Source organism: Megascapheus bottae, chromosome 28, assembly GCF_031878675.1.
Source record: "Megascapheus bottae isolate mThoBot1 chromosome 28, mThoBot2.hap1, whole genome shotgun sequence".
Lineage (NCBI taxonomy): Eukaryota > Metazoa > Chordata > Mammalia > Rodentia > Geomyidae > Megascapheus > Megascapheus bottae.
In genome coordinates, this window is record NC_143536.1 from 2,505,337 (window position 1) to 2,531,501 (window position 26,165).

Genomic DNA, 26,165 nt, shown 5'->3' on the forward strand with positions numbered 1-26,165 from the left:
GTGGCTCGCACCTGTAATCCTGGCTACTCAGAGGCTGCGATCTGAAGATCGTTCAAAGCCAGCCAAGGGCAGGAAAGTCCAGGGGACTCTTATCCCCAGTTAACCACCAGGAAACTGGAAGCGATGCTGTAGCTCAAAGTGGTAGAATGCTAGGCCTGAGCTGGAGAGCTTAGGGACAGTGCCCAGATCCGAGTTCAAGTCCCACAACCAATGAAAGAAAGAAAAAGAAAGAAAAGAGAAAGAGAAAGAAGGGAGGGAGGGAGGGAAGGAGAGAAGAAGGTAAGGAAGAAAGGAAGGAAGGAAGGAAGGAAAGAGGAGAAGGTGGGATGGAGGGAGGGAGGGAAAAGGGGGGGGAATGCAGGAATGCAGAGAGAGCACTGGGAAGCTGAGGTGAGCCTGCTGCAATCCTATCCAGATGGGAGGCCTACACAGAGCACATTTAGCTTAGGAAAGTAAACGTGGAGGTCATGCAGACAACTCTTCCTTTTCCCTCCACACAGCAGCTATGAGCGGACTGGGTGTACAACAAACAGGATCAAAACAAAACAGCCATACAGGTGATATGCCATTGGGACCCATCACTTTAGAAATGAAAATTTTTACATTTTTCTTGTAAAAGACTCCATTATTATCTATGTTCCCAGAGTTCCTTTCACAAGCTAGGACCAGAACTGATTTGTGTAACTGTATTCTACATTGTCACGACAGACTCTGCCAAGGAGGTTAGTTCACCAGAACCCACAGCAGCCCCACAACATTTGCCAGAGGAGCAGCAAAACCCGGCTCACAGGGAGTCTGCAGCTGCCCCATGCCTCGCCAGGATCCTGAGCGAGCAGGGACAGCAGCAACAGCCGTGGGGGCGGGGCTTGGGGGCCGTGTGGGTTAGGTTTGGAGCCTGAGTCTCATCACTCAGCTTTCATGGTCACCCCCAGAGAGAGCCCAGCACCACACCTTCTTGGGGAAGAAAGCGTTGGGCAGAACCTTGTCCAGAGTGCCCTCAGCATCTCTTGAAAGGGAAAGGACTCTGGGAGACTCGTATCCACAGCAGCACAGAGAGCCTTCACTTCACAGTCACGGCCCCTAGCCAATGCTCAATCACCTTCAGTCCACAGGCCTGAAAACAACCTGCAAAGGTCAGGCTCTGGCTCAGTGCCCTCAATCCTGGCCTGGTGTAAAGGTGGTCTCAGGAAAGGTGGGGAACACGGAAATGTGTGCTCAGAACTCTGATGGCACAGACATGTGAGATGATAAGTGAACGGCACAATGAGAATTACCTCCCAAATGATCTGAATGGTGCTTAAAAGCTTCAATGAGTAACTACCATCTTCAGACTTTTATTGAAAATTAGTCTGATAGTAAAAATTTATACTGTTCTCAAGGACAAGTGTAGTATCTTCAGGATAAAATATCTTAATTTATACTTCACTATAAAAATATACAAATGCTACTTTTTACCTTTCTTTTATTCAGTATAAATGGTTCTGTCTCTACGACATCGTCAGGCTGGTCACTAAGCTGGAACTGTTCCCTGCTGAGAGCTTCTGCAGTCACACTGGGTCTTAAGCTCCAAACTGACAATGATCATAATTGGTTTTAAATGAGAATAACAGGATAAAAGTCTTTTAAAAATATACAAGTGGGAAAACTATTTTGTGTTATTTTATCCCGTTTTCCCAATTATTAAAACAAGTCAAAACTGTATAAATAATCCTCTATTAGTAATCTTGGCAGCATACAATAGAAAAAATAAGTCTTGGATATTCTTTTTTTGAAGTGCTGGGGATTGAACCCAGGGTTTTGTACATGCTAAGCAAGCACTCTACCACTGAGCTACACTCTCTTGGTTTTTGAGGCAAGATCTCACTATGAAGCTCAGGCTGGCTTTGAACCTCAGGCATGCAACACTAAGCCCAGCTGCATATTCTTAAGAAGAATATGAATCTTTTGATCATTCACCATTAAATTTTTTAAAGAGATTAAGCTTAACTTTAGCTGTTGAAAAATACTATCTGACAACTTCAGGTGAAAGAATAACTCTGTATTTTTTAATAAGGATTAAAAGGAATCAAAAATCTAAGACCATTTTTGGTTAGCCATTCAAAATTGGCTTCTCTCCCCTAAGCCTACATTAAAAAAGTAACTTTTAACATAACACTTGGCATTAACTTATATGTGTTTGTAATAAAAACCAAAAGAACTTTATAGGTCCAAATTGGCCAACATTACAAAATAATTAACACAAGGGAGAGGTGCAGCTTACAGAATCATCTGCAGTATCATAAGGCAATCAATGAAGACAGAGCTTTTCCAGCCTAAATCTGGCGAGCGAATCTCTTAACATGATCATTCTCCCTAGATCTGAGAGTCTGTTGGGGTGGGCGGGATGGTCATGCCACTTGGTCATCGCCGTTGAATTTGGATGAGAGCAGACTGAATGAGAAAGGAATGAACTTGGTGCCCGCGCCAGCGTAGAATTTGTTCTGAAATTCCACCCTGCAAAAAAAAAAAGACCAAAGGACATAGATTCATGGGAGACTGTGAAGTCACATTCAATCCACATTTGACACTGCTTTGTCCCACTCACCAGTGGAGGCGGATGGCATGGAGGAACGCGGAGAGGCCCTCCATGACCAGAAGGATAAAGATGGTGAGGACAGCAAAGAGGGTCATGACGGGCAGCAGCAGCAGCACCCCCACAGTTGTGTCCACGCGCAGGCCCACACGCAGCAGCATGGCCCACAGCACATCCGACAGCTCTGAAAGGGAGGTCATGTGGCACAGCACTACGAACGCATCCCCCTCCTGTGTCTCGGTAGCTCGTCTGCAGCCCTGGTGCCACAGCGGCATACGCTGGTGAGCGGGAACCAGATGCAGAGCAAGTGTCTTGTCTCATTCACTGTGTTCTTTTCTAGTCCGGATTGGCCCCTGCACCCTCTCTGTATAGAACAATCTGGAACCTCTGGGCCTCACCCTGTTTCCTTCCTGCACTTTCTTCAGAGACATACATAGTAAGAAAGGTTCAAATTACCCAGCAGTAGTTCACACACCACCTGTTCGTGGGAAATCTCACCCCAGTAGGTGGGAGCAGCAACTTACGCGCATGTGCCAGGCTGAGTGCCCAGAGCCTCAGGTAGGACGCGGTGTTGGAGATGCAGCCGAGGCAGTACTCGATGGAATGGATCACCTGTGTCATCAGGATCTCCCCAAAGCTGAACTGAGAGACATTACACAGGACATGTTACACACTGTGCCAGGCCTGCTCCGTGGGCATGCACAACCCTGGTGGGACCACGAGGAAGGGATGACCTCTGGGAAATGGTGACAACGTGCTGGGGGTGAGACCAGGCACAGGGATCTGAGTCCTGCTGACAGCTCTGCCACTTACCCACTCAGTGAATGTGGGGTTCACACTCACTCCACTGCACCCCCCTCTGCCAGAGCCTCAACTATGATGGCCACGCCCTCAGAGAGCTCCCTGAGTCCGCACCTCAGAAGCATCTAACTCGAACAGCCCTCTGGCACCCTGGGTGTGTAAGGCATGCTGTATGCACCGCTAGTCAAAAGGCCAGCAGAGGTGCTGAGGGCCACGTGGAAAAGGCACCAGAGCAGAAAGAGGGGGCACTAAGCATGGGGCACTGCTTCTTGGCTCTACTAGCCTATGATTTATTAACCCCACTAATAAAAACACTACATCTCATAAGAGTGGCAAAGTATTGCCTATAAGAAATTTTGTTCAGGGCCGAGAGTTTGGCCTAATGGTAGAGTGCTGGCCTACCTCGAGTCCTCGGTATCACATACATAGAAAAGACTGGAAGTGGTGCTGTGGCTCAGGTGGTAGAGCTCTAACCTCGAGAAAGTCCAAGGACAGTGCCCAGGCCCTGAGTTCTAGCCCCTGGACTGGCACTGGCAAAAAGAAAAAGGAAGGAAGGACGGAAAGAAAAAGGAAAGGCGCAAAGGAAAGAAATGTTCTATTTTTGTGTGTGTGTTGTTTTTTTGTGTGCCAGTACTGGGACTTAACTCTGGGCCTAGACACTATCTCTGAGGCTTTTGTGCTCAAGGCAGTGCTCTACCACTTAAGCCACAGCTCTACTTGTGGCTTTTTTGGTAGTTAATTCGAGATAAGAGTCTCCTGGGCTTTATTGCCTGGTCTGGCTTCAAACTACAATCCTTAAATCTCAACCTCCTGAGTAGCTGAAATTACAATTATGAGCTACTAGATCCGGCTTGTTCAGTCTTTTTTTTTTCTTTCTTTTTCTTTTCTCTTTTTTATTTTTTGGTCAGTTGTGGGACTTGAACTCTGGGCCTGGGCCCTATCCCTGAGCTCTTCAGCTCAAGGCTACTGCTCCACCACTTGAGTCACAGCACCATTTTCAGTTTTCTAGTGGTTAATTAGAGATAAAAGTCTCACGGACTTTTTGTACCTGAGCTGGCTTTGAACCTCAATTCTCAGATCTCAGCCTCCTGAGTATTTAGGATTATAAACGTGAGCCACCAGTGCCCGGCTTATTCAATCTTTATTGAACAATATCATGCGCCAGGCATCCAATGCAAAATGAAAACCCAGATTTGGGTTATGACACTGATCACAGGACCGAAGTGGCATAGGGGAAGCTCCAAGTAATGCCGCTGCTTCCGCATGGCTCTGACGACTGCTCATCATCCCACACTTAGCTAAGGAAATGGACAGCAAAGTGAAAAGTTACCTCTTCGCCCGTCACCTCCCTGCAGCCATCCTCTACTTGGCTGTTTCCCTGCTCGATATCATGGCTCCCCAGCAGAGACACCTCTTCTTCGCTGTCCTTCCTCACGAGTGTGTAGCCACTCTAGCAAGCAGAAGAGCACAGGTCACAAGGCTGTGGCCAAACAGAACCATGCCTTGATTCAGCAATTTAGCTTTGTGGGGAGTAAAAAAAAAAAAAGAAAATGAGCACTTCAAACCAATTTGGATGGTAACTAAGAGAGGGAGAAAGAGAGAGATGGAGAGGGAGGAGGGAGGAAGGAAAGAAAGGAGGGAAGGAGTGAAAGAGGGAGGGGGGAAGAGAGAGAGAAAGAGAGGGAGAGAGGGAGAAAGGAGAGAATGAGTATTGGTAAGGACGTGAGGAATAGAGCCTTTGTGCACCACTGTGGAAATATAAACTGCTGTAGCTGCAACATAAGAACTGTGGTGATCCCTCAAAAATGAACAGAAATGTCATGTGATCCAGCACCCTTGCTTCTCAGATGCACCCAGAAGAACTGAAAATTGAAGAGTGTTAAATATTAAAACATACATATTTATAGCAGCCCTGTTCAAAAACCCAAAGCTGAAAACAGTGAAGCACTCATCCACAAAGGCACGCGCAGACATGGCACAAAATATCTACAGATGAGTCTATTATACTGCCTTAAAAAGGAAAATCCAATATATGAGATAACACAAACAAAAAGTTAAGGGCATTATGCTATGGGAAAGAGGCCAGACACACAGGACAGGTACAGGTACTCCCCAGTGCGGAGAATCCTGAGTGGAGAGCCTAGAGTGAGAGTGAGGAATCACTGTCTAATGCAGGCAGCAGATGAATGACGGTCTTGCAAGGCCTGCACTTCCCATCCTGCAGTAAAGAAGGCCCTGGCTTTGAACCAGGCCCCCAGGAAAGCATATGCACACTGGAGTGCAAGCACACACTCAGACCCCGCTTGCCGGGGCCTACCGGCAGCAAGTTGGGGTTCCTGAAATAAGGGGCAGGGACTGGAAAAAATAGAAGAGAGACAAACACATCGGGTCCGGGAGGTCTGCAGCCCAGGCAAAAAACTGCCGCCTCGTTTATTCTCAACTCAAAGCTTATATCCCTTCTTGAGACCAGGGCACTGCCAGGTGTTACATCCAGATGGTTAATCAGGGAACTGTTGGGGGTTACATTCATATGGTAAATCTCAGATCAATTGAACAGGAGAAGGCCAAAAAACAATAAGACAATCAAGCAATTATCTGATGCAAATCAAAGTACAGTTTGATTCCACTCTGGCTCCCAACACCCGCTTACCCGGTTCATGCCAAAGCAGCCACGCCCGTTGTGCAGCCACAGCAGAAAGAGCGGCTTTCCCAGGAGGAGGACGGGAACTGACAGCGCCGTGACAATCAGCAGGAGCTTCTGGACGTACTTCTGTGGGACACACCAGGGGCGCGTGAGAACACAGCAGCCATGAGGGAGCATGGGGAGGGCGACCTCTGCTGCCCTCCCAGCGTGGGAGGTACTGCATACTGCACACCTGCCCTGTGTAGAGGCCACGCGTGTCGGCGGTGGGGAACAGGAACATGTTGATGAACTCAATGAGAATGCTGGGCGCGTCCCGGGAGCTGGCGGCTGAGTAGATCAGCCACTTGTAGACAATCATGAAGATCAGGTAGCCAAAGATGCACAGCATGAACAGCAGTTCCGGGATGGAGACCAGGTAAATGTTGAACTTCTTCCTGAAGTGCCTGCAAAAGGAGGGAGCCACCAGGGCACAGGTGAGGGCGGTCAGGTGAAATGCTCACTGATCAAGCAAAAGGCCTGTCCTGCAGTTCTGCTTGTCTAGGACAGCTTATACCAGTGCTGGGGTCTGCCCATGGAGGAAGGGGGACGCCGGCAGTGGCTATGGTTTTGTGGCACTGGGGTCTGCCCATGGAGGAAGGGGGACGCCGGGAGTGGCTATGGTTTTGTGGCATTGGGGTCTGCCCATGGAGGAAGGGGGACGCCGGCAGTGGCTACAGTTTTGCAACCAGCCCCACCACAGCTTTCACCATGGCTCCTTTATCTGCAGGCTTTGTTCTCCTTAAAGTAAGGCTGCAGATTTGAACCTGCCTCCAGCACACTCTGTTGTAAAGGAAGAGTGATAAAACCTTCTCAATTCTCCAGTTACAAGTTAAAGCAATGATACTGAATAACATAAAATACATTTGACGATGACAAGAGCATTTTGTTTAGGGAAAGACATCCAATCTTTTACTCGTAATATGCTAGCTCTATTCACTCTAATTTTGTAAGCTCCGCAAGATGTGGCCTCTTCCTGCCCACCACTGCAGAAGCCCAGTGCTAGGAAAGTGCCCAGTGATGCAATAACTGCTCACAGAGAATCTAATGGAGCCCAATCACACCATCAATACACTTGGCCCTGTATCCACTCACACAGCTCCCCAGAAGCTAAGCTTAAGAAATGCCTCTCTATAGATATAGCTGAAGAAAAATCTGTACTTACAAGTGATTAAATATTCCCAGAACGACACCGAAAGTCATGTGAATAATTCCTAAAATCACAGACATTTTCATTTTGAAAGAATTTAGGAAAGTGAGGCGGTTCGTGGCCAAATTCCAAATCTGAAGACCAAACAAAACACAAAAGAAACCTTTCACTTCCGTGCACAGGGGCGCTGGGAAAGCAGCTCCAGATGGCAGGAGGAGCAACACCGTGGACTCTGCCTGCAGCCTCGGCTGGGGCGGGCCAGTCAAGGGCAGGAGGGACCAGACATGCTCACTGCTTGCCAGACAGATCCCACAGCAGCGGAGGAGAAGGTGTGAGCACACGTGGCTACACCTGCCTGTCCCTGCCGGTGAACTAAAACCACGCTGGTGTGGAGCCCTCTGTTGGGAGGAAGATGGGATATAAGAACACACACCATGGCCCCTACACTCCACAGACGAGAGACACGGGTGTTCCCCTTACCCCAAAGACAACAGGCACCCATATCCCCCATACCTCAGACAAGACACCTGTGTCCCCCATGGCCCACAGACGACAGACACCCGTGTCCTCCACAGCCCACAGACAATAGACACCTGTGTCCCCCACAGACACCGGTGTCCCTCACAGCCCACAGACAACAGACACCCGTGTCCCCCACATTGTCTAGACAACAGACATCTATGCCCTCCATACCCCAGAGAGAGCTCTGGAAGGGCACAGACACAGGCAGCAGTGACCCCAGCAAGATGTGTGGAACCTGGGGCCTTTCAGACAACTGTGTGCGTACAGATTACCACAGCCCACCTCACCTTCTCCCCCACATCCCACTCCAACTTGCTCCCTTGGTTTCTTCATTTAGAGATGTCTGCTCTTACAGCAGAGCTACACAAGCACCATGACGCCGCCAGCTCCAGCCCCAGCTCAGTGCCACACTGTTTCTTTGCAGACGACATAAATGAGGAAAGAATCCACCCCGGTGCACTCACAGGGTCGATGCCGAAAGGGTACGGGCCTCGGAACACTCCAGGGACACTCGGGTTCAACTGCAAAACCCTGTTGCTGCGGACCACAGTGTCACTGTGAGGGGCAGAAGGATGTGTGAGGGGCCGAGGCCTTGTGTCCTGCTCACCCCACTTCCCCGAGGTCCGGTGGCTCCCGGCTTACTTCCACAGCGCCATGCTCTCGCGCTCCTTCGCTGTGTGGCTGGAGCTGTACATGGCAGACACGTTCCACCCGGAGCCGAAGAGGTTCACAGACTTGGAGAAGCAGTCATTGTAGACGAGGCCGGTGTACACGGAGAAGAGGCCCATGAGCAGCAGGATGTAGCGGCCGTGGAAGAACATCCTCATGATCTGCACAAAGCGGCAAGACGGGGTCAGGAACCCACACCACTCAGGTCCGTGACGTGTGCCTGTCAATCACAGGTGCCAGGCCACACCTCTGCAGCACACAGACAACCACAAGCTGGCACTGTAAAAACAGGTCTCATAACTGCAAGTGTGGCTCAAGTGGTAGAGTGCCAACTGTGAGCAAACGAAAAAAAGCAAGTGAGAGAGTGAGGCCCTGAGTTCAAGTCCTAGTACTGGCATAAAAGAAAGAAGTAAAACTGGTTTTTTTTTAAATTCAATATATAAGCTGGGAGCAGTGGCTCACGCCTCTAATCCAGGCTACTCAGGAGGCTGAGGTCTGAGGATCCCAGTTCAAAGCCAGCCTAGGCACTACAAAGTCCTTGAGACTCTTATCTCCAATTAATCACCAGAAAACCAGAAGTGGTAATGTGGCTCAAAGGGTAGGGTGGTAGCCTTGAGCTGAAGAGCTCAGGCACAACAGCTAGGCCCAGAGTTCAAGCCTCATGAATGACTTAAAAAAAAAAATTCAATATATAAATGAAAGGTCTCAGCTATGGCACGGCAGTCCGCGGGCGAGGGCTCACTTCCTGGGACTGCTTCAGGCGAGGGTGATTCTCATAGAGCACCAGCAGGAGGGCGAACAAGAACATGACGAAGCCGTGCCCCAGGTCCCCAAACATCACCGCGAACAGGAACGGGAACGTGATGATGGTGAAGAGGGCTGTGGGGAGGATACGGGACACTCATAGCCATGCCAACACACCGCGAGGACACCCACGTCCCTAGCAACCACGCACTTTCCCAGTCCTTGAGCACCTGAGGCTCACGTGCTTAGACGCCCACCTGGATTCACCTCTCGGTAGCTGCCAACGCCATAGGCATCCACGATGCTCTGAAAGCCCTCGGTGAACTTGTTAGTGCGGATGAGTGTAGGCGGCGTCTCCTTGGTGGGGATAGTGTTCATGAATGAAGGGATCGCAGCCCCGCTCTCTCTCTTTCACACAGAAAAGAAAAGGAGAAACAGGACATTCAATGAGGCCGTACTCCCACCACTTGGGGAAGAAGCCTGTGGTGGCTGCACTGAAATGGTCAGAGGGAGGAAGGGGCCTCCTCCGAGCAGTGCCTGGGGTCAAGGACTCCCAGAGAAAGCATGGGAGCAGAGGAGGGGGCAGAGGGGATGTGAGGAGGAGATGCGAGTGACCCACACAGGGGTAAAAGGCCCGGAGTCACCAATGTAAAACTGAGATTAGGCTAGATTGGTGATGCATGCCTGTAAGCCAGTAGGACAACCAGGTCTACAGAGCAAGATCTTACTAAATAATCATTGTAAGTTAGTCATCGTAATACAGTTAGCAGAAATTCTATGTAGGGGCCAGGAGTGTGGCCTAGTGGTGGAGCGCTTGCCTAGTATGTATGAAGCCCTGGGTTCCATGCCTTGGTACTACATACAAAGAAAAAGCCAGCTATGGTCCTGTGGCTCAAGGGTAGAGTGCTGCCTTGAGAGAGCTCAAGAACAGTGCCCAGGCCCTGAGTTGAGTTCAAGCCCCAGGACTGGCAAAAAAAAAAAAAAAAAAAAAATTATGTGGTTTATGATTCTTCTGAAGTATGTATTGATTTAAAAATGAGGGGACCTGGGAGCCAGTGGCTCACACCTGTAATCCTAGCTACTTTAGAAGGCTGAGACCAGAGGATTGGGGTTCAAAGCCAGCCTGGGAATGGAAGTCCGTGACACTCTTATCTCCAATTAACCAAGAGAAAACTGGAGGTGGTGATGTGGCTCGTGGTAGAACACTGCCTTCATCTAAAGAGCTCAGGGACAGCATTCAGGCCCAGAATTCAAGCCCCATGACTGACAAAAAAAAAAAAAAAAAAAAAAAACAGGAAAAAAGGTCACTAGAAATTAGTAAGAAAAGCCGGGCACAGTGCCCCTGCCTATAACCCTAGCTACTCAGGAGGCTGAGATCTGAAGATCGAGGTTCAAAGTCAGCCTGGGCACTAAAGACCCTGAGACTCTTATTTCCAGTTAACCACTAGAAAACAGAAAGTGGCACTGTGGCTCAAGGGGTAGGGTGGTAGCTTTGAGCTGAAGAGCTCAGGGACAATGCCCAGGCCCAGGGGTATGGCGGTAGCCTTGAGCTGAAGAGCTCGGAGACAGAGTCCAAGCCCCACAAGTGACAAAAAAAAAAAAAAAAAAAAAAAAAGAAGGGCCGGGAGTTTGGCCTAGTGGTTAAAGTGCTTGCCTAGCATGCATGAAGACCCGGGTTCGATTCCTCGGTACCACATACATAGAAAAAAGCCGGAAGTGGTGCTGAGGCTCAAGTGGTAGAGCTCTAGCCTTGAGAAAGTCCAAGGACAGTGTTTAGGCCCTGAGCTCAAGCCCAGGACTGGCAAAAAAAAAAAAAAAAAAAAAAGAAAATTATTAAGATCCAACAGATAGTGAGCAAAGAAGAAGAGTCAAGGTATATCCATGGAATCAACACAGTGAAACTCCTTTATACTATTAATGTATGCTAAAAAAATATTTCTTAAAAAATAATAATAACAATGCCAGTCACCAGTGGCTCATGCCTGTAATCCTAACTATTCAGGAGGCTGAGATCTAAAGATCAAGGCTCAAAGCTAGTTAGGTCTACAAATCTGAGGCTCTTATCTCCAATTAGTCAGCAAAAAGCTAGAACTGAAAGTATGACTCAAGTGATAGAGCACCAGCCTGGAGTGAAAAGCTGAAACAGGGCACCTAAGCCCCGAGTTCGCCTGGATCCAGAACTAGCCAAAAAAAAAAGGAAAACTGCAAAGTTCCTCAGAAAGGTGCAAGGTGGCATGAGTCAAGCCGGGAGAAGAAAGCGAAGGTCAGTGCCACTCCATGCCATGCGGTTTCTAACTCAGGACAGCGTCGGCGGCGCTGCAGTCACCAGTCATGAAGGGGAGATGTGAGGGCGCGAGGCCAGCACACACCTTCTTTTGGAAAGTGGGCAATGGAGACAGAACAAATGTGATGGCTCTGTTCGGCAAGCCTGCTTCAGAGGCGGGCCCTGCCCAGCCTCTAGACAGCTGAGCAACCTGAATGTGCTGCTCATTCCAAAGCACAACATAAAACGAGAGGTGTGAGGGCACACTCTGGAAATCCCAGCACCCAGCAGTCTGAAGCCAGAGAATTCTGAGCCCTAGGCCACCCTTGGCTACCTAGCAAGACCCTATCTTAAAAACAAAAGAGCTTCACCGAGCCTTGATCCAGGGCACAGCGCAGGCCCGGCAGGTCTGCCTCGGGGCACCAGACCTCTGCGATGAGACACTTGTTGGTGACGTCAAAGCTGCACATGTTTAGCATGTGGTAAATGGCCTTCATCTTCTTCACCTGCAGGACACGGCTATACACAGACTCAGCAGCTTTACACAGCACTTGCCTTAAATAATCCTCCGTCTTATGAAGCACCTGGGGAGAGCAAGCACGGCTTTCAGCACTGGGGTGGAGTTCCAGTTTGGACCAACTTTAGGGGAGCCCTCCAGGCACCCGCCTCCAGGGGCAAACCACCAGAGCAGGCAGGAGACAGCTGAGTAGTGAGAACAAGACCTGGGCACAGAAAGTTAGAACTTATCACTGTGCACATGTTCGCCTGTTCGACCCAGCCAACATTCTGAGCCCCCACTCCTGCGATTCCCATCTATCCCACCCAGCACTTCTGCCAAGAAACCCCCTTTTGCTGAAATGAATGTACCCTGCAAGTCTAAGCAGAGAGGCTAGTAACACCTCAGTTCCATGTGGGCTCCTTGTGCTGGGCAGCCATCAGTGACAGACAATCCAATGAATTGGCTTTTGATGCTGGATATGAAGCCTCAGGCTTGCTGGGCAAGCCATGCCCCCAGCCCCAGTGCCATCATCACTACAAGAGGCTGCTGAAATCCTGCTTCCATAGGGGAGGGCGGAAGGAAGCCAAAGCCTCACTAGGACATCCTAAACGGCCGCAGAGCCAGCGGCTTGCTCCACTGTGCACCTCGCTCACCGTGTACAGATCCTGGATCCGAGTGCTCAGCCCCTCTTGGATCTCCTTGCGCTCCTCAGCCGTGGTTGGATAGGGGTAGATGTGACAGTGGTAGCTGGAAGTCAGAACAGACCTCAGTGCCTGCTGAGCACAGATACTCGGGCAGTCCCCAGGCACTTCTCTCCTTACCAGTCACAGATCTTCTTGACCTTGTGGCCAATCTGCTCTCCCCAGAAGGATATTAGAAACACATACCACTTTATGACTTCCCCCTATGAAGAACAAATATGGGACAGGTAAGCGCTCCTCAGCAGCCCAAACTCAGCCCACCAGACATACTCCATCTGTCAGTGAGCGCGGTCCTCTTATCTGCACATTCACCTGCTTGCTAAAATAATCCTGTAACCAATATTCATCACACTCCTACTAGAGCTGCAGAGCAGCAGACACTTTAAACACCTGCTTCCGTGAATCAGGTGACCCCAACAAGGTCACCACCCCTTTCCCCAGCTCTCATCCGCTAAGCAAATGTCCTCTCTCAAGCTATTTATAACATCTTTTCTGTGCTTCCTATTGGTGATTTGCTGTTCAAAATCGACCAAGATCACTGAAGTGTTGTCTAGTGCCATAGACAACACAAGACAGCTGAGATGGGCCTTGCTGGGGAAATACGTGTGCTAAATAAGCCTCAATCGATCAGCATGCATGACAGTGCTATAGGCCAAGAGCTGAGCAATACATAATAAGGAAGGTGTCTAGCAAGGGGCTGATGGGCTCACGCCTGTCATCCTAGCTACTCAGGAGGCTGAGATCTGAGGATCATGGCTCAAAGTCAACCAAGGTAGGGAAAATTCTTATCTCCAATTAACTACAAAAAAGCCAGAAGTGTAGCTGTGGTTCAAAAGCTCAAAGATGGCCGGGAATTTGGCCTAGTGGTAGAGTGCTTGCCTAGCATGCACCAAGGCCCAAGTTCGATTCCTCAGTACCACATACATAGAAAAAAGCTGGAAGTGGTGCTGTGGCTCAAGGGGTAGAGCTCTAGCCTTGAGAAAAGTTCAAGGACAGTGGTCAGGCCCTGAGTTCAAGCCCCACAACTGGCAAAAAAAAAAAAAAAAAAAGCTCAAAGATAGCATTCAAGCCCAGAGTTTAAACACCAAGACTGGTCAAGACTGGTTTAAAAAAAAAGAAAAGAAAAGGTATCTAAATAAAAAACAAACATTGGGCTAGGAACATAGCCTAGTGGTAGAGGGCTTGCCTGGCATGCATGAAGCCCTGGGTTCCATTTCTCAGTACCACATACATAGAAAAAGCCAGAGTGGTGCTGTGGCTCAATTGGCTGAGTGCTAGACTTGAGCAAAACATGTCCAAGGACAGTGCCCAGGCCCTGAGTTCAAGCTGCAGTACTGGCAAAAAAAAAAAAAAAAAAAAAAAAAAAACCCTGCAAATATCAAGGGTACTCTAATGACCACAGCAGTGGACACTTGCTCACTCAATGCCCACCGTGGCTCGAAAGGACATAGTTATTGCCAATAACAAGAATCAACTGAATTTGTAATATCCAACGAAACATAATTCCATACAAATTAAACAGAAAGCTGGGCACCTGTGGCTCATGCCTGTAATCCTAGCTATTCAGGAAGCTAAGATCTGAAGATCACAATTTGAAGCCAGCCTGAGCAGGAAAGCACGTGAAAGTCTTATTTCCAATTAACCTGCAAAAGGCTGGAAATTTCTTGAATGGTAGAATGGCAGCCTTGAACGAAAAAAGAAAAAAAAGAAAAAAAACCAACTAAGTGAGAGGTGCAAGGCCCTGAGTTCAAGCTCCAGTATCAGCACGGGAATGCTGCAGTGTGGCTAGTATTCATGAAGTCCTGAGTGATCTCCAGGACTCAAACACCAAAAACAAGGAAACAGCCTAGGAGCTGGCTCTAAAGCCAACCACGACCAGAGGCACCAGGGACATAGAGAGATAGACAACAAAGAGAACAAGGCTCGAGGGGCGGGGGAGGCTGTAGCACTGACTGCATGAAGGAGGGAACTCTGTGGACTGGTGGAGAGGTGAAATAGGTAGATCATGTTCAGAAGCAAGACAGCCACAGGCTAAGGAGGAACAGCTGTGGAAGATGTGCTAGTGCCAGACCTCTACAGGTGGTACAGAGGGTGGAAGACTGTTAGGACCACTGTGGGGGCTGGGAGAAGACCACATGGTGGAGGAGAGGGAGGCAGGTGCAGGGGCAGGTGGAAAGGTGCAGCTGACCCAACCCAGTGACGGGTAGGGAGGAATGCAGGCCACTAGATCTGCAGCACACTGAGTGCTGTGAGCAAAAACAGATGCCCCAGGGATTCGGGTCCAAGTCCTTAGAAAGGGAGAGCTTTGGTGGGGCAGAGCAGGGCAGCTGTGTAGGGCAGGCGAGCACGGTAGGTGTGGCAGACTGAAGGAGGGATGGGACTCCACTTTGAGGCACAGAATGGAAGCATGAATACTCAAAAGATATGAAGGAGGTGGCCTGGGGCTGGAGCTTGGGGGAGAAGGCCAGGCGCATGCAGGGAGGCCTGGACCACATTCCTGTTGCTGACCCCAGAAGTCTGCACAGGTACTCACGGTCTCGGGGTCTTCAAGGGCCTCATCCAGCTCCGCGTAGGTCACAATGGTGTAGCCTTTGCAGACCCTCCACAGCATTTTTTCAAAGGCTTCAACTTTTCCTTGGTGAATTAGGCCTGACACAAACCTGTAAGACAATAAAGAACCTGCAGGCAACTCAAAGAAGTGGATGTGACCCAACTGCATTAACAGAATGCTGGTTTCCACTTCTACCTTTTCAATGGCACTGGGGACTTGACCCCAGAACCTTGTACTTGCTAGGCAGTGCTCTATTGCTTGAGCTACTCTGCCGGTCCTTTTGTGCTTTATCTTTTTGAGACAGAATTTCATGTTCTGAGCCAGGCATAGTGGTTCACGCCTGTAATCCTAGCTATTCTGGAGGCTGATATCTGAGGACCGTGGTCCAAAGCCAGCCTGGGCACTAAAGTCTGTGAGACTCTTATCTCCAATTAACCACAGAAAATGGAAGTGGCTCTGTTCCTCAAGGAGTAGGGTGGTAGCCTTGAGCTGAAGAGCTCAGGGACAACACCCAGGCCTAGAATTCAAGTCCCATGACTGACAAAAAAAAAAAAAAAAAAGAATGTCATGTTCTGTCTCACACTAGGAACCCCTTAATGGCATTTCCCCACATAGCTGGGATACAGATATCCACCACTTGTTAAAAGTCTCAAGAAGGGCTGGTAAAGTGCTTGCCTAGCATGCATGCAGCCCTGGCTTTGAATCCTCTGTAAAACATACACAGAAAAGCCAGAAGTGGCGCTGTGGCTCAAAGTCAGAAACAGTGCCCAGGCCCTGAGTTCAAGTCCCAGGATTGGCCAAGGGGAAAAAAAGAGAGAGGGTCTTAAGAACCCTGATGCCAATATCTCCAACTCCTAAGTGGCTAGAATCACAGGCTTGAGCCACTGTGACCAGTCACTTCCATCATTCACAAAACAGCAAAGGCAGTCTAGAGACTCCAACAGCAACACATTTATCTAACATGCTCTCTAAAATGTTTCCGAAGCAGCCTTTTAAAGGATAGCTGTACTGGGAGTGGTGGTGTACACCTGCAATCCCAGCATCTATGAGACTGAGCTAGGATGTCCCAGCTTGGAAGGTACCGCTACATCGGGAGACCAACATGGTGACACGGCTGTATCCCAGCCACTCAGAAGGTGGAGGAAGGAAGGACTCTAAGTTCCAAATCAGCCTGGACAAAGTTGGTAACACTAGGTTTCAAAGGCAGAAAATTAAAATCAAAGAGCTAAGACAAATCTCCAGGATCCGCCTAGCAAGGATGCATCCTGGGTTGGACCCCCAATACCGTGCACCCACAGAAAGCCACCCATAAAACATACCAGGGTGAAACCCCAAAGTAAATGACTCCGGGGTGGCAGGGCCGTTCCAGTCCCTTAAGAAAGCGCAGTTGCCTGGAGGAGGCTCTCCCAACTAAAGCCTGCTGAATGCCTTCACTGACATCCACAGATCCACAAGGCAGGTCATCACCAACACCCACCAGGCCTTGTCCAGTCTGTGACTACTCCAGACTGGCAGGAACCCACCTATACCTACTCCCCATAGCTACCCTCTCTGCACATAACCCCCACAAGTACCCCCTACTGTCAACTAACCCTCCCACCTACCCCACACGTACACTTACCCCAGTTTGGCTCCCAGCCTGTGCATGCAGCTGTAGTCCAACAAAGAATCATTCTCTAAGGAGGGAAATTCTTCATATGTGGGCTCAAACTAGAAAGAGATGGAACACCAAGTATGTGGCATTAACAGTGGCACTATCATGGCTTAATCCAAAAGAGTCACTTGGCCAGAAGTGACAGCTAGACCAAGGGAGCTGTTTTGAGGGGACCCACTTGTTCCTTCCACTGCAGCTCAATATGGTGCAGGCTCAGCCTTCTTCATATGAGGATCTGAAGGCACAAGGGATACCAGGGCCACAGGTAAAGTCTGAACAAACACTGAAAGTCCCCAAACCTCCCAGTCTGACTTGCTTCTGTCCTGGAACTGTGTATCAGGCACATGTGGCTGCCTACTGCAGACTGTCCTCCATTCTCTAAATTACACACCACTGTTCACTACTTCCTTTCCCCTCAGCAATTTGGAAGAAATAAACTTTAGAATTCAATTTCTACTGCCCAACTTTTTCTCATAATCACTAAGATTCTTTTAAGTACAAACAAAAGCATCTCACAAATAGGAAAAAGCACAGGATGCTCTTCACATCTTAAACCCAAATGAAAAAGAATGCTGAGATGAAAGTGCATCAGTTGATGACAGCGCTTGTTTGTGCAGTGCCGAGAAGCAGCCTCCGTAGCCCCCGGGGCGGAGCCTGCACACGGCTTCATACCTCCACGTTCCGCTTCACAAAGGTCCTGGTCACCCTCAGCATGTGTGTGTACTCAATCAGCTCCAGAAGGTTTTTCCTCAACTTCTCCTTGTTCTTGGTGACTTCTCTCAGCTCCACCTCGAGCTTCTGCAACTGCTCCTACAGACAAGTAGTCATCACTAGAGCTGGCTCAGGTCCCAGTGTCGTCTGATAAGCTGCTACGGTTCACCAAAGCTAGGGGCACTTTGAAAAGGCAGACTCAATAGAGTAAGAAAAGGTCAAGATGAAAAGATGCCTCATTTACTCTCATCCTAGGCTCAAGTCACTCCTGTGAAGTTCATACTGCATGAGACAGAAAGCCTTGCAAGATACACAGACTCGAGTATGGGAGTGGCACCTCAGCTCTAATCTTGAGTCCTCTCCTGTATTCTGCTTTTCCACATATCAAGCCTCCATGCCCTCTTATTTGCAACACAGGAAAAACTTATATCCTCCTTTCTTTTTTGTTTTGTCTGTCATGAGGGTTACACTCTGGGCCTGGGCACTGTCCCTGAGCTCTTTAGCTCAACGCTAGTGCTCAACCATGCTCAGCCACAGCACCACTTCCAGTTTTCTGGTAGCTAACTAAAGATAAGAGTTTCACAGACTTTCATATTCGAGTTGGTTTTGAACCTCGATCCTCAGATCTCAGCCTCCTGAGCAACTAGATTACAGGCATGAGCCACTGGCACCTGGCTATGTCATCTTTTCTATGCACATTTTTCTAATCTTTATCTTAAGTGTCTATGCTCTCACACTTAACACAAATAAGAAGGCACGAAAATTATTAAGGAAAAGAACTTCAATATTTAGCTCTAGGCTAGTGCAGTGGCTCATGCCTGCGATCACAGTTACTCAGGAGGGACAGGTAGACAAGTCATAATTGGAGGCCAACTCCAAGAAAAAAGGCCATCCTCCCTGAAAAGTAACTAGAGAAAACAATAAAGTGGACACATGGCTCAGGATTAGAATACCTATCTAGCAAGTGGTGGCCCTGAGTTCAAACCCTAGTACTGTCAACAAAAAGAAACTAATTAGATATTTGTAAGTACTAAAACAGTAGACAAAGAGATACATAAGAACATACCATTAAGCCAATTGAAAACTCCTATTCAAACAATCACACTATACTAACTCTCCTTTAGTACTGTGCCCTGCTTTATAATATGACATAATCAGCAGGCTGGTGCCTGGTTCCATCATTGGGGATTTTAATATTAACAAATGTCTATAATATGACATAATCAGCTTGTCCAACAAGCCAAACCAGACAACTGGTTTCTACTGAGCACTGCAGACTTCTCTATAGTCCACCTATCACCTGTGAAGATGCCTTCTCCAGATAAACACAGCACAGCCAGGAAGCAGCCTTCCCACAGCCTGACTGCCATCTCACCATCTCAAAGAGCAAGGAAGAGAGGCCAACTTGACAATGCCAACTATAGTGACCACAGCATGTACCCACAGCATGTCCCCCAGGGAGCAGAGCTTGAACCCCAGCCAGGCCTCAAGTGAATTCAGGAAGAATGTGATGCCTACATCACTGCTACAAGGACAGAGGTGCTAAGGCTGCATAACCCAGACAGAGCTATACGAAGAAGCATCACAGGGCGGAAGCCAATCATCATCTCCTGGGCCTCTGTGGAACAGCAAGGGAGCCCCCCCCATGATGGAAGCAAAGGGCTGAGCAGCCACATCCTGGACCATCTGTTACTAAGCACAATGGTGGTTTTCACAGCACTGTGGAGAAGGCAGCTGGGTCCAAGGGCCCTTGTTACCTGCATTTCTAGGACCTGCTTAAGGGGTGGTGCGGGAGGACTGGCCTCTCCCTCGGGCAGGGGGATGTCGGCTCTGGTGATTTCCTGCACCAGGTACACTGTGAAAGCAAGAGTTAAACAGAGAAGATGCACAGTGAGAACACTGTAAAGCCCAGCCTTCCAAGTGCAGGGCAGCCCTGAAGCTCCACCCACTTCTGAGCCACTTCCTGCCACTTGTTCCACAGAGCTGTGACACCACGGGCTGCCAGGGGAGACTGGCAGGGGTGACAGAGGAAACAACAGGTATGTGAGTGAGGATCCCCCATGGAGTGCTTTCACTTTCTAGGGGGATAGAAAGGACTATGAGTCCTGTGCTGTAGATGGGGCAGAGATTGGGGCTGTCCTTGGTGAGCTAACTCCTGGGGCAGAGCTTTACAAGTCTCCCATCCCAGAGCCTAGATGGTCATGTTAGCTATAACAGGAAGCCTAAGATAGGTAAACTGTGCCCAGGTGCATGCCCAGGCTGAGTGAGACTCTGCCTCAAAAATAACAAGTATAAAGAAGAGCTGGCGGCACTGTTTAGCAGTAAGCATGCCTGTCTAGCAAGCTCAAAATCCTGAGTTCAACCTGGCTCCCCAGTGCCACCCCAAAATAAGATTCATGCCATCATAATATACAACTAAAAATACATGAAGTTTATTTAGTTCCTCTTTTCAATTTCACAAAGTCTTTTTCCTTAGGGTAAATGTCACAATACCTGGTAGAGTCATCATTATCAGACACAGTATTCAAAGAGATGGGGAAGGACAGACAGGACTTAGAGAGACAGAGGGAAGGAGGGAGGGAGGGAAAGAAAAAAGCAACTGTATCTTACCAGCAAGATAACAAAAGAAACACTGGTCTAACAAGGTTCTAGAAACAGGTGCGAACTATGTAAACCAAAACATCTCTATATTTACTTGAGATTTTTTTCCTTAAGTCTGCAGTTTTTTGGGGTTTTTTTTTGGTTTTGGTTGTTTGTTTGCTTTTTTTGGTGGGTCATGGGGCTTGAACTCTGGGCTTGGGTGCAGTCCATAAGCTCTTCAGCTCAAGGGTACCTTTAGTGCCTGGGCTATCTTTGAACTTCGATCCTCAGATCTCAGCCTCCTGAGATCACCACACCACCTGGCTTATGACTACAATATTTTTATTTATTTATTTATTGCCAGTCCTGGGCTTGAGCTCAGGACCTGAGCACTGTCCTTGAACTTTCTCAAGGCTAGAGCTCTACCACTTGAGCCTCAGCACCACTTTTGGATTTTTTCTATGTGTGTGGTACCGAGGAATTGAACCCAGGTCTTTGTGCATGCTAGGCATGCACTCTACCACTAGGCCAAACTCCGGGCCCTAAGTCTGCAGTATTTTTAAATGCTTGAAGCTACAGGAAGTCTTAAACCAGCCTAATTGGAATAAGGGCAAAGGTTTCGCTTTTGCCCTCATTCCTAATCCATGACCTATGCAGTGACTCATGTATGTTGTAGAGACTAGAGCAACATACACCATCCACATAGAGAACCAGACCTCAAGCAAGAGGAAAAAGGTTAGAGTTCAGCAAATATTTGTTCATATTAAAATCCCCAAGGATGGAACCAGGCACCAGTGGCTCATGCCTGAAATCCTCGCTACTCAGGAGGCTGAAGTGTGAGGACTGAGGTTAAAAGCCAGTTTGGACAGGAAAGTCTGTGACTCTTATCTCTAATTAACCACCAGAAAACTGGAAGTAGTGCTGTGGCTCAAAGGGTAAGTTGGGCTAAAGAGCTCAGGGCCAACACCCAGACCAAAAAAAAAAAAAAAACCAACCATCTGTAACATTAGCTTCTTGAAAGGCAGAGATTAAGAAGTTGTAGCTCAGGGCTAGCCCGGCCAAAAAGTCCACAAGACTCCATCTCAACCAATGGATGGGCACAGTGGTACACACCTATCATCCCAGCAGTGGGGGTGGTACCGCAGCTGGATGAAATGGAACAGGGCCTGTCATCCAGCTACACAGAAAAGCCCAAACGAGAGAATCTTGGTCTAGTCCAGCCTAGGTGTAAAATGAGACCCTATCTCCAAAATAACTTTGGGAACAAGACTCGGGGTACGGCTCAAGTGGTAGAGCACCTGCCTAGCAAACTTAAGGCAAATCCCAGTACTGTTCAAATCAAGTTTGTAATAATGACTAGCTGTCAGAAATCATTCCAAAAGTCATATTCTCTTTACACCTCCCTAAAAACAGATTGTGCCCATATCCCTTCCTCTCCATTTCAGTCAGAACCTAAAGGACTTAAAGACAAGGGCTTCAGACAAAGCCTAAAACACTTTAAACAAGTCCAACCACACTGAGCACAGGTGGCTCACACCCGTAATCCTAGATACTCGTGAAGTGGGCATCAGAGTTCAAAGCCAGTCTGAGCAGGAAAGTCCCCATGAGACTCTTATCTCCAATTAACCACTCAAAAACCGGAAGTGGCACTGTGGCTTAGGTGGTAGAGTACTAGCTTTGAGTACAAAGAGGCCCAGACTGAGTTCAAGCACCACAACCAACAGCAACAACAACAAATTCCAATCTGACGCCAGGAGCATGGCCTAGTGATAGAGTGCCGTGGGTTCAATTCCTCAGAACCACATACACAGAAAAGGCCAGAAGTGGTGCTGTGGCTTAAGTGGTAGAGCTCTAACCTTGAGAAAGCTTAGGGATAGTACCCGAGCCCTGAGATCAAGCCCCAGGACAGGCAAAAAAAAAAAAAAAGTTCAACCTGAGTAATAACAGTAAGAAGAGACCACAGGGTCTAATCCACAAAAGAAGGGGGGTGAGTGGATTGTGTTAATCAGAACAGCAATCAGCTCTATCCTTCCTCTCCCATCCGAGGATAGTTGTCAGCAATCAGCCACAATTCTATGGTCATAAACTACAAAGAATGGAGAAATAAGTCATAGGGTACATTGAAAATCTATGTAGACATCAAAAATGACAGGTCTAGGGTAGGGCTCAATGGTAGATCAAGGCCTTGAGTTCAAACCCACATGCTGCCAATAAAAATGACATTGAAAAAAAAAACCAACAGATTCTCTGTTTACACATAGTAAGGGCTGTCAAATAACAAAATGACCTGACTGTTATGGTGTAAATCGTTACTTTTACACAAGAATGGTCAAGAATATAAAAAATTGTATGCATCCACACAATAGTGACTACCACTGAATGGAAAATATAAACTATTTCTTCTTTTTTCCTTATATTTTATAGTTTTTATAGTTTTTCTAAATGGTACAGGTTAATAGATAAAAATAACTACATTATTAGAATGAAAAATAAACTCACCCAATATTCGTTCTAGTTCTTCACACCGCTTCACCTCACCAACAAATTTTCTTTGAAAAGAACTGACATTCTGATTGAGCTGAGGAAAGGACAGAATACTTTAAGTCTCTAAAATTTAATTTTCATCTATTTATTTTTTTAATTCTAGAGCTCAAACCCAGGACTTTGGACATACATCCTCTAATTCTTTTTTTTTTTTTTGGCTGTACTGAAATTGAACCTAGGCACCATTGGTAGGTGCTCTACCATTTCAGCCACACTCCTGAGCCTTTTAGTTGTGAGCTATCATTAGCCTGGACTTGAACTCTAGACCTTAAGAGTAGCTAGGATTACAGTTGCATGTCACCACATCTGACCAATATTTAAAAAATATTACTGGTAATGGTTTGGGAACTGAATGCTCTGGTTCCACAAACAGCAGATTCTCTGTAAACAAGTAGACTTGTGCCGGGTGCAATGGCTCACGCCTATAATCCTAGCTACTCAGGAGGCTGAGATCTGAGGATCACAGTTCAAAGCCAGCCTGGGCACTGAAGTCCGTGAGATTGTTATCTCCAATTAACCACCAGAAAACTAGAAGTGGCACTGTGGCTCAGGGGTAGGGTGTCCAGGCCCAGAGTTCAAGTCCCACAACTGACAAAAAAAAAAAAAAAGAAGTAAACTGGGAGGCCAGGATCATGGCCTAGTGGTAGAGTGTTTGCCCAGCATGCATAAAGCCCTAGGTTCGATTCCACATACACAGAAAAACAGAAAGTGGTGCTGTGGCTCAAGTGGCAGAGCACTAGTCTTAGGAGAGTCCAAGGACAGTGCTCAGGCCCTGAGCTCAAGCCCAGGACTAGAAAAGGTAAATACTGCTGGTGTCCCAGTGGATGGTTTTCTGTGGTTGGGTTTTGTTTCCTTTAGGTTAGCAGCTATCTTAACTCAAAGCTAATGGGATAAAAGTACATTTCAAACCAGGCATAGTGGTATACCCCCGTAATCCCAGTACTAAAGAGGCTAAGGCTGGAGCATCCTGAATTTGGGCAAACCAAGCTATTTTGTGAGACTCTATTAAAAAACAAACTAAAAAGAAAAAAATTAAAAGTACATTTCAACCTAGATCCCTTGTTCTGGTCTTTTGAAACAGTAATGGGACTACTCACTGTGGAACCACCACCCTCACCTCCTGCTCTAGAGCTTGTTTTTCTTGTGGTGGTACTGGAGGTTAATTCAGGGCCACGGCAGGGCAGGAGCTCTACCATATAAGCCACATGCAGCACTAAAACCCTTTTTTTTTTTTTTTGCCAGTCCTGGGCTTAAGCTCAGGGCCTGAGCACTGTCCTTGGACTTTCTCAAGGCTAGAGCTCTACCACTTGAGCCTCAGCACCAATTCTGGCTTTTTGCTATGTATGTGGGATACCGAGGAATCGAACCCGGGTCTTCATGCATGCTAGGCAAGCACTCTACCACTAGGCCAAACTCTCGGCCCCCTAAAACCCTTTTAAGACCAGCATTTCACTCAGGCGAGGCAGCTGAGACCTGAGGAGCTGAGCCCTGAGGGCTTAAAATAGAGAGAGGACCTCCCCATTAATGCCAGTTTGTCATCGGTCTCCCTTCCCACTGGCTGTCACTAAGGGAATCTTCCACCTGCCCCTTCCTGCCAAGAGAAAAGCCTAAGGGAGCCAGGGAGGACTGAGGTCAGTGACTCTGCTCAGAGACATGGGTGGACTTGGAGTCCAGGGTAATGTGCACTAGTGCTGCTGACAGCAAGACAATCTCATTTAATGGCACTAAGGAAATCCCATCTCTGTGGCAATTAGAGAGCAGTTGTCCCAACCTGAGATTAAAGGGTTAGATAAGCAGCCTGGCCCCGGTGCTAACAGAAGGAATCAGATCTGCCTAACAGAACAGGAGCCCGGCCTCTCTGGACTACTCCCCCCAGCCATAGAGGCCAGCCGGCCTTGCCCCAAGCCAGAGTACTCAAGCCCAGGGAGTATGCTGCAGCATCCTGTAAGGATACCCACACACGTCATGGTGAACTCAAGGACCCGCAGAAGATGAAGGAAACAGGAAGGAAGTAAAAGGGCCCAAGCCATTCCATTTCACAGGTATGGAGCTGAGCCAGGCAGCTCCTGCTCCCTTCCTTGCCAGCCAGCCCATATCACAGCTGAAAATAGGGTGTGTTCACTGTCCCCACCCAGACAGTCAACTCTGGGCTCCGGGACTTTTTCTTTTCACATCAAGTCTTCAGTACCAAAAACAGTGCCTGGGTGCGGCAGGCACTTCCAGACTCAAGAAGAGTTTGTTCATTCATCCAACAAGCACCCAGGAATGCCAATAAATGCCAGCGACTGTGGCGATGCGTCGGGAAGTGAACAAGTCAGGCAAGGTCTCACCCGGGAGTTTGGCAGTCCACAGTGGGGACAAACAATAAACAAGTAAACATCTGCATAGACCAGTGTTTATTGTGACTTGTAGGAACATCGCTTCCATTCCACGAATACTGACTGAGCTCCGCTCCTGACCCCGCAATGACAGGTGTCAGTCGGCCAGAAGACCATCACACCTGTTTAGGCAGAGCTGCTCCCGCATCCCCAGTCCTCCCTCCTCAAGCTCATGGCCGCCTCCTCCGGGAGGCCCTCCCGACTTCCCCTTCAAAACCACCTGCCAGCAGTCACCGCTGCGCCTCTCGGCTCCTCAGCAGAGCACAAGTTCTGGTCTACCATCTGTGTGCCAAGGGCGCCCATGCACGGGGCCGAGAGCTCCGGGGGCCCCGCCGGGTCTCCCTCAGTCCTGGCCCGGCCGGAAGTTGGGCGGCAGGGCCAGGCGGCAGGTGGAAGGGGCTGAACAGGCTGCTGGGCAGTCCCGGCAGCGGTGGCCGGAGGGGACGCCAGCGGGACAGGGCGACACTCACGTCTCGGAACTGGACCAGGCCCGCCTCGCCCAGCGCGCTGAGGCACTCGTAGGCCGAGCCCGACTGCAGGAAGAGCTGCGCCAGGCACATGCTCTCGCTCCGGAACAGGGACCCCATGCTCCCAGGTCCTCACGGCCAGCCGGGGCGGCCCGGGCCTCCGGCTCTTCCTGTAGCCCGGCCACGGCCCCACACCGTGGGGCTCCGCGTCGCAGCGGCCGCTCCGCGTCCCGCCACGGCGGCCGCCGCTCCAGCGCCGCCACAGCTGCCAGCGAGGCCCCGCCCGCAGCGCAGGCGGTTCCGGTTCCGCCCCCGAGCACCGCCCACCCGCAGACTAACCAATGAGAGCCGGGATTGCGGCTGCCAGCCGTGGCGGCCTGGACCAATCAGTGCAAAGTCGGCGGGAACAGAAGGAGCCTGTCCGCCCTGGACTTCTCAGGGTTCCTCGAAAATGAACCCCGAGGAGTTTGCGGGCTTGGAGTTCCCCCGTCTCAAGTACGCGGTTCTGCGGGGTTTAGTGACATTGCTCAGGGAGCAGCCATCATTGCAATCTAACCTGAGAACGTCCCGGGAGCCCCCAAGTCCCCACTTGCCTTCAACGACCCTGCGTGGGGAGGAAGAGGGGAAGGGTGTCAAACCTGTAGTGCCCACTTGAGTGCCCACTTGAGACACGTGGGCC

The 26,165-nt window shown here is 48.9% G+C and overlaps 1 protein-coding gene across 1 annotated transcript; it reads right to left on the reverse strand.

Annotated features, from left to right (window-relative positions):
* Nucleotides 1-1,448: 1,448 nt before the first annotated feature.
* Atp6v0a2 (ATPase H+ transporting V0 subunit a2) lies at nucleotides 1,449-25,729 on the reverse strand. Its single transcript, XM_090319879.1, has 20 exons — nucleotides 25,490-25,729; nucleotides 22,597-22,675; nucleotides 19,275-19,372; nucleotides 17,479-17,616; nucleotides 16,774-16,862; nucleotides 15,135-15,261; nucleotides 12,722-12,804; nucleotides 12,554-12,647; nucleotides 11,773-11,985; nucleotides 9,396-9,546; nucleotides 9,137-9,273; nucleotides 8,368-8,555; nucleotides 8,190-8,280; nucleotides 7,219-7,337; nucleotides 6,250-6,460; nucleotides 6,024-6,143; nucleotides 4,704-4,823; nucleotides 3,097-3,214; nucleotides 2,585-2,756; nucleotides 1,449-2,493 (listed from the first exon to the last, which is right to left on the reverse strand). The coding sequence occupies exons 1-20, from the start codon at nucleotides 25,604-25,606 to the stop codon at nucleotides 2,388-2,390; spliced, it is 2,571 nt and encodes an 856-aa protein (XP_090176005.1). The 5' UTR covers nucleotides 25,607-25,729; the 3' UTR covers nucleotides 1,449-2,387.
* Between the last annotated feature and the right edge of the window lie 436 nt (nucleotides 25,730-26,165).

Excerpts from the sequence above, each read along its gene's own strand:
- Atp6v0a2 (XM_090319879.1), bottom strand. The coding sequence starts at position 25,606 with ATGGGGTCCCTGTTCCGGAGCGAGAGCATGTGCCTGGCGCAGCTCTTC. Across the intron at positions 4,824-6,023 it reads GCTGCTTTGGCATGAACCGG|AGTGGCTACACACTCGTGAG; the intron begins GTAAGCGGGTGT and ends TCTGCTTGCTAG. Across the intron at positions 3,215-4,703 it reads GGGAGGTGACGGGCGAAGAG|TTCAGCTTTGGGGAGATCCT; the intron begins GTAACTTTTCAC and ends AATGTCTCTCAG.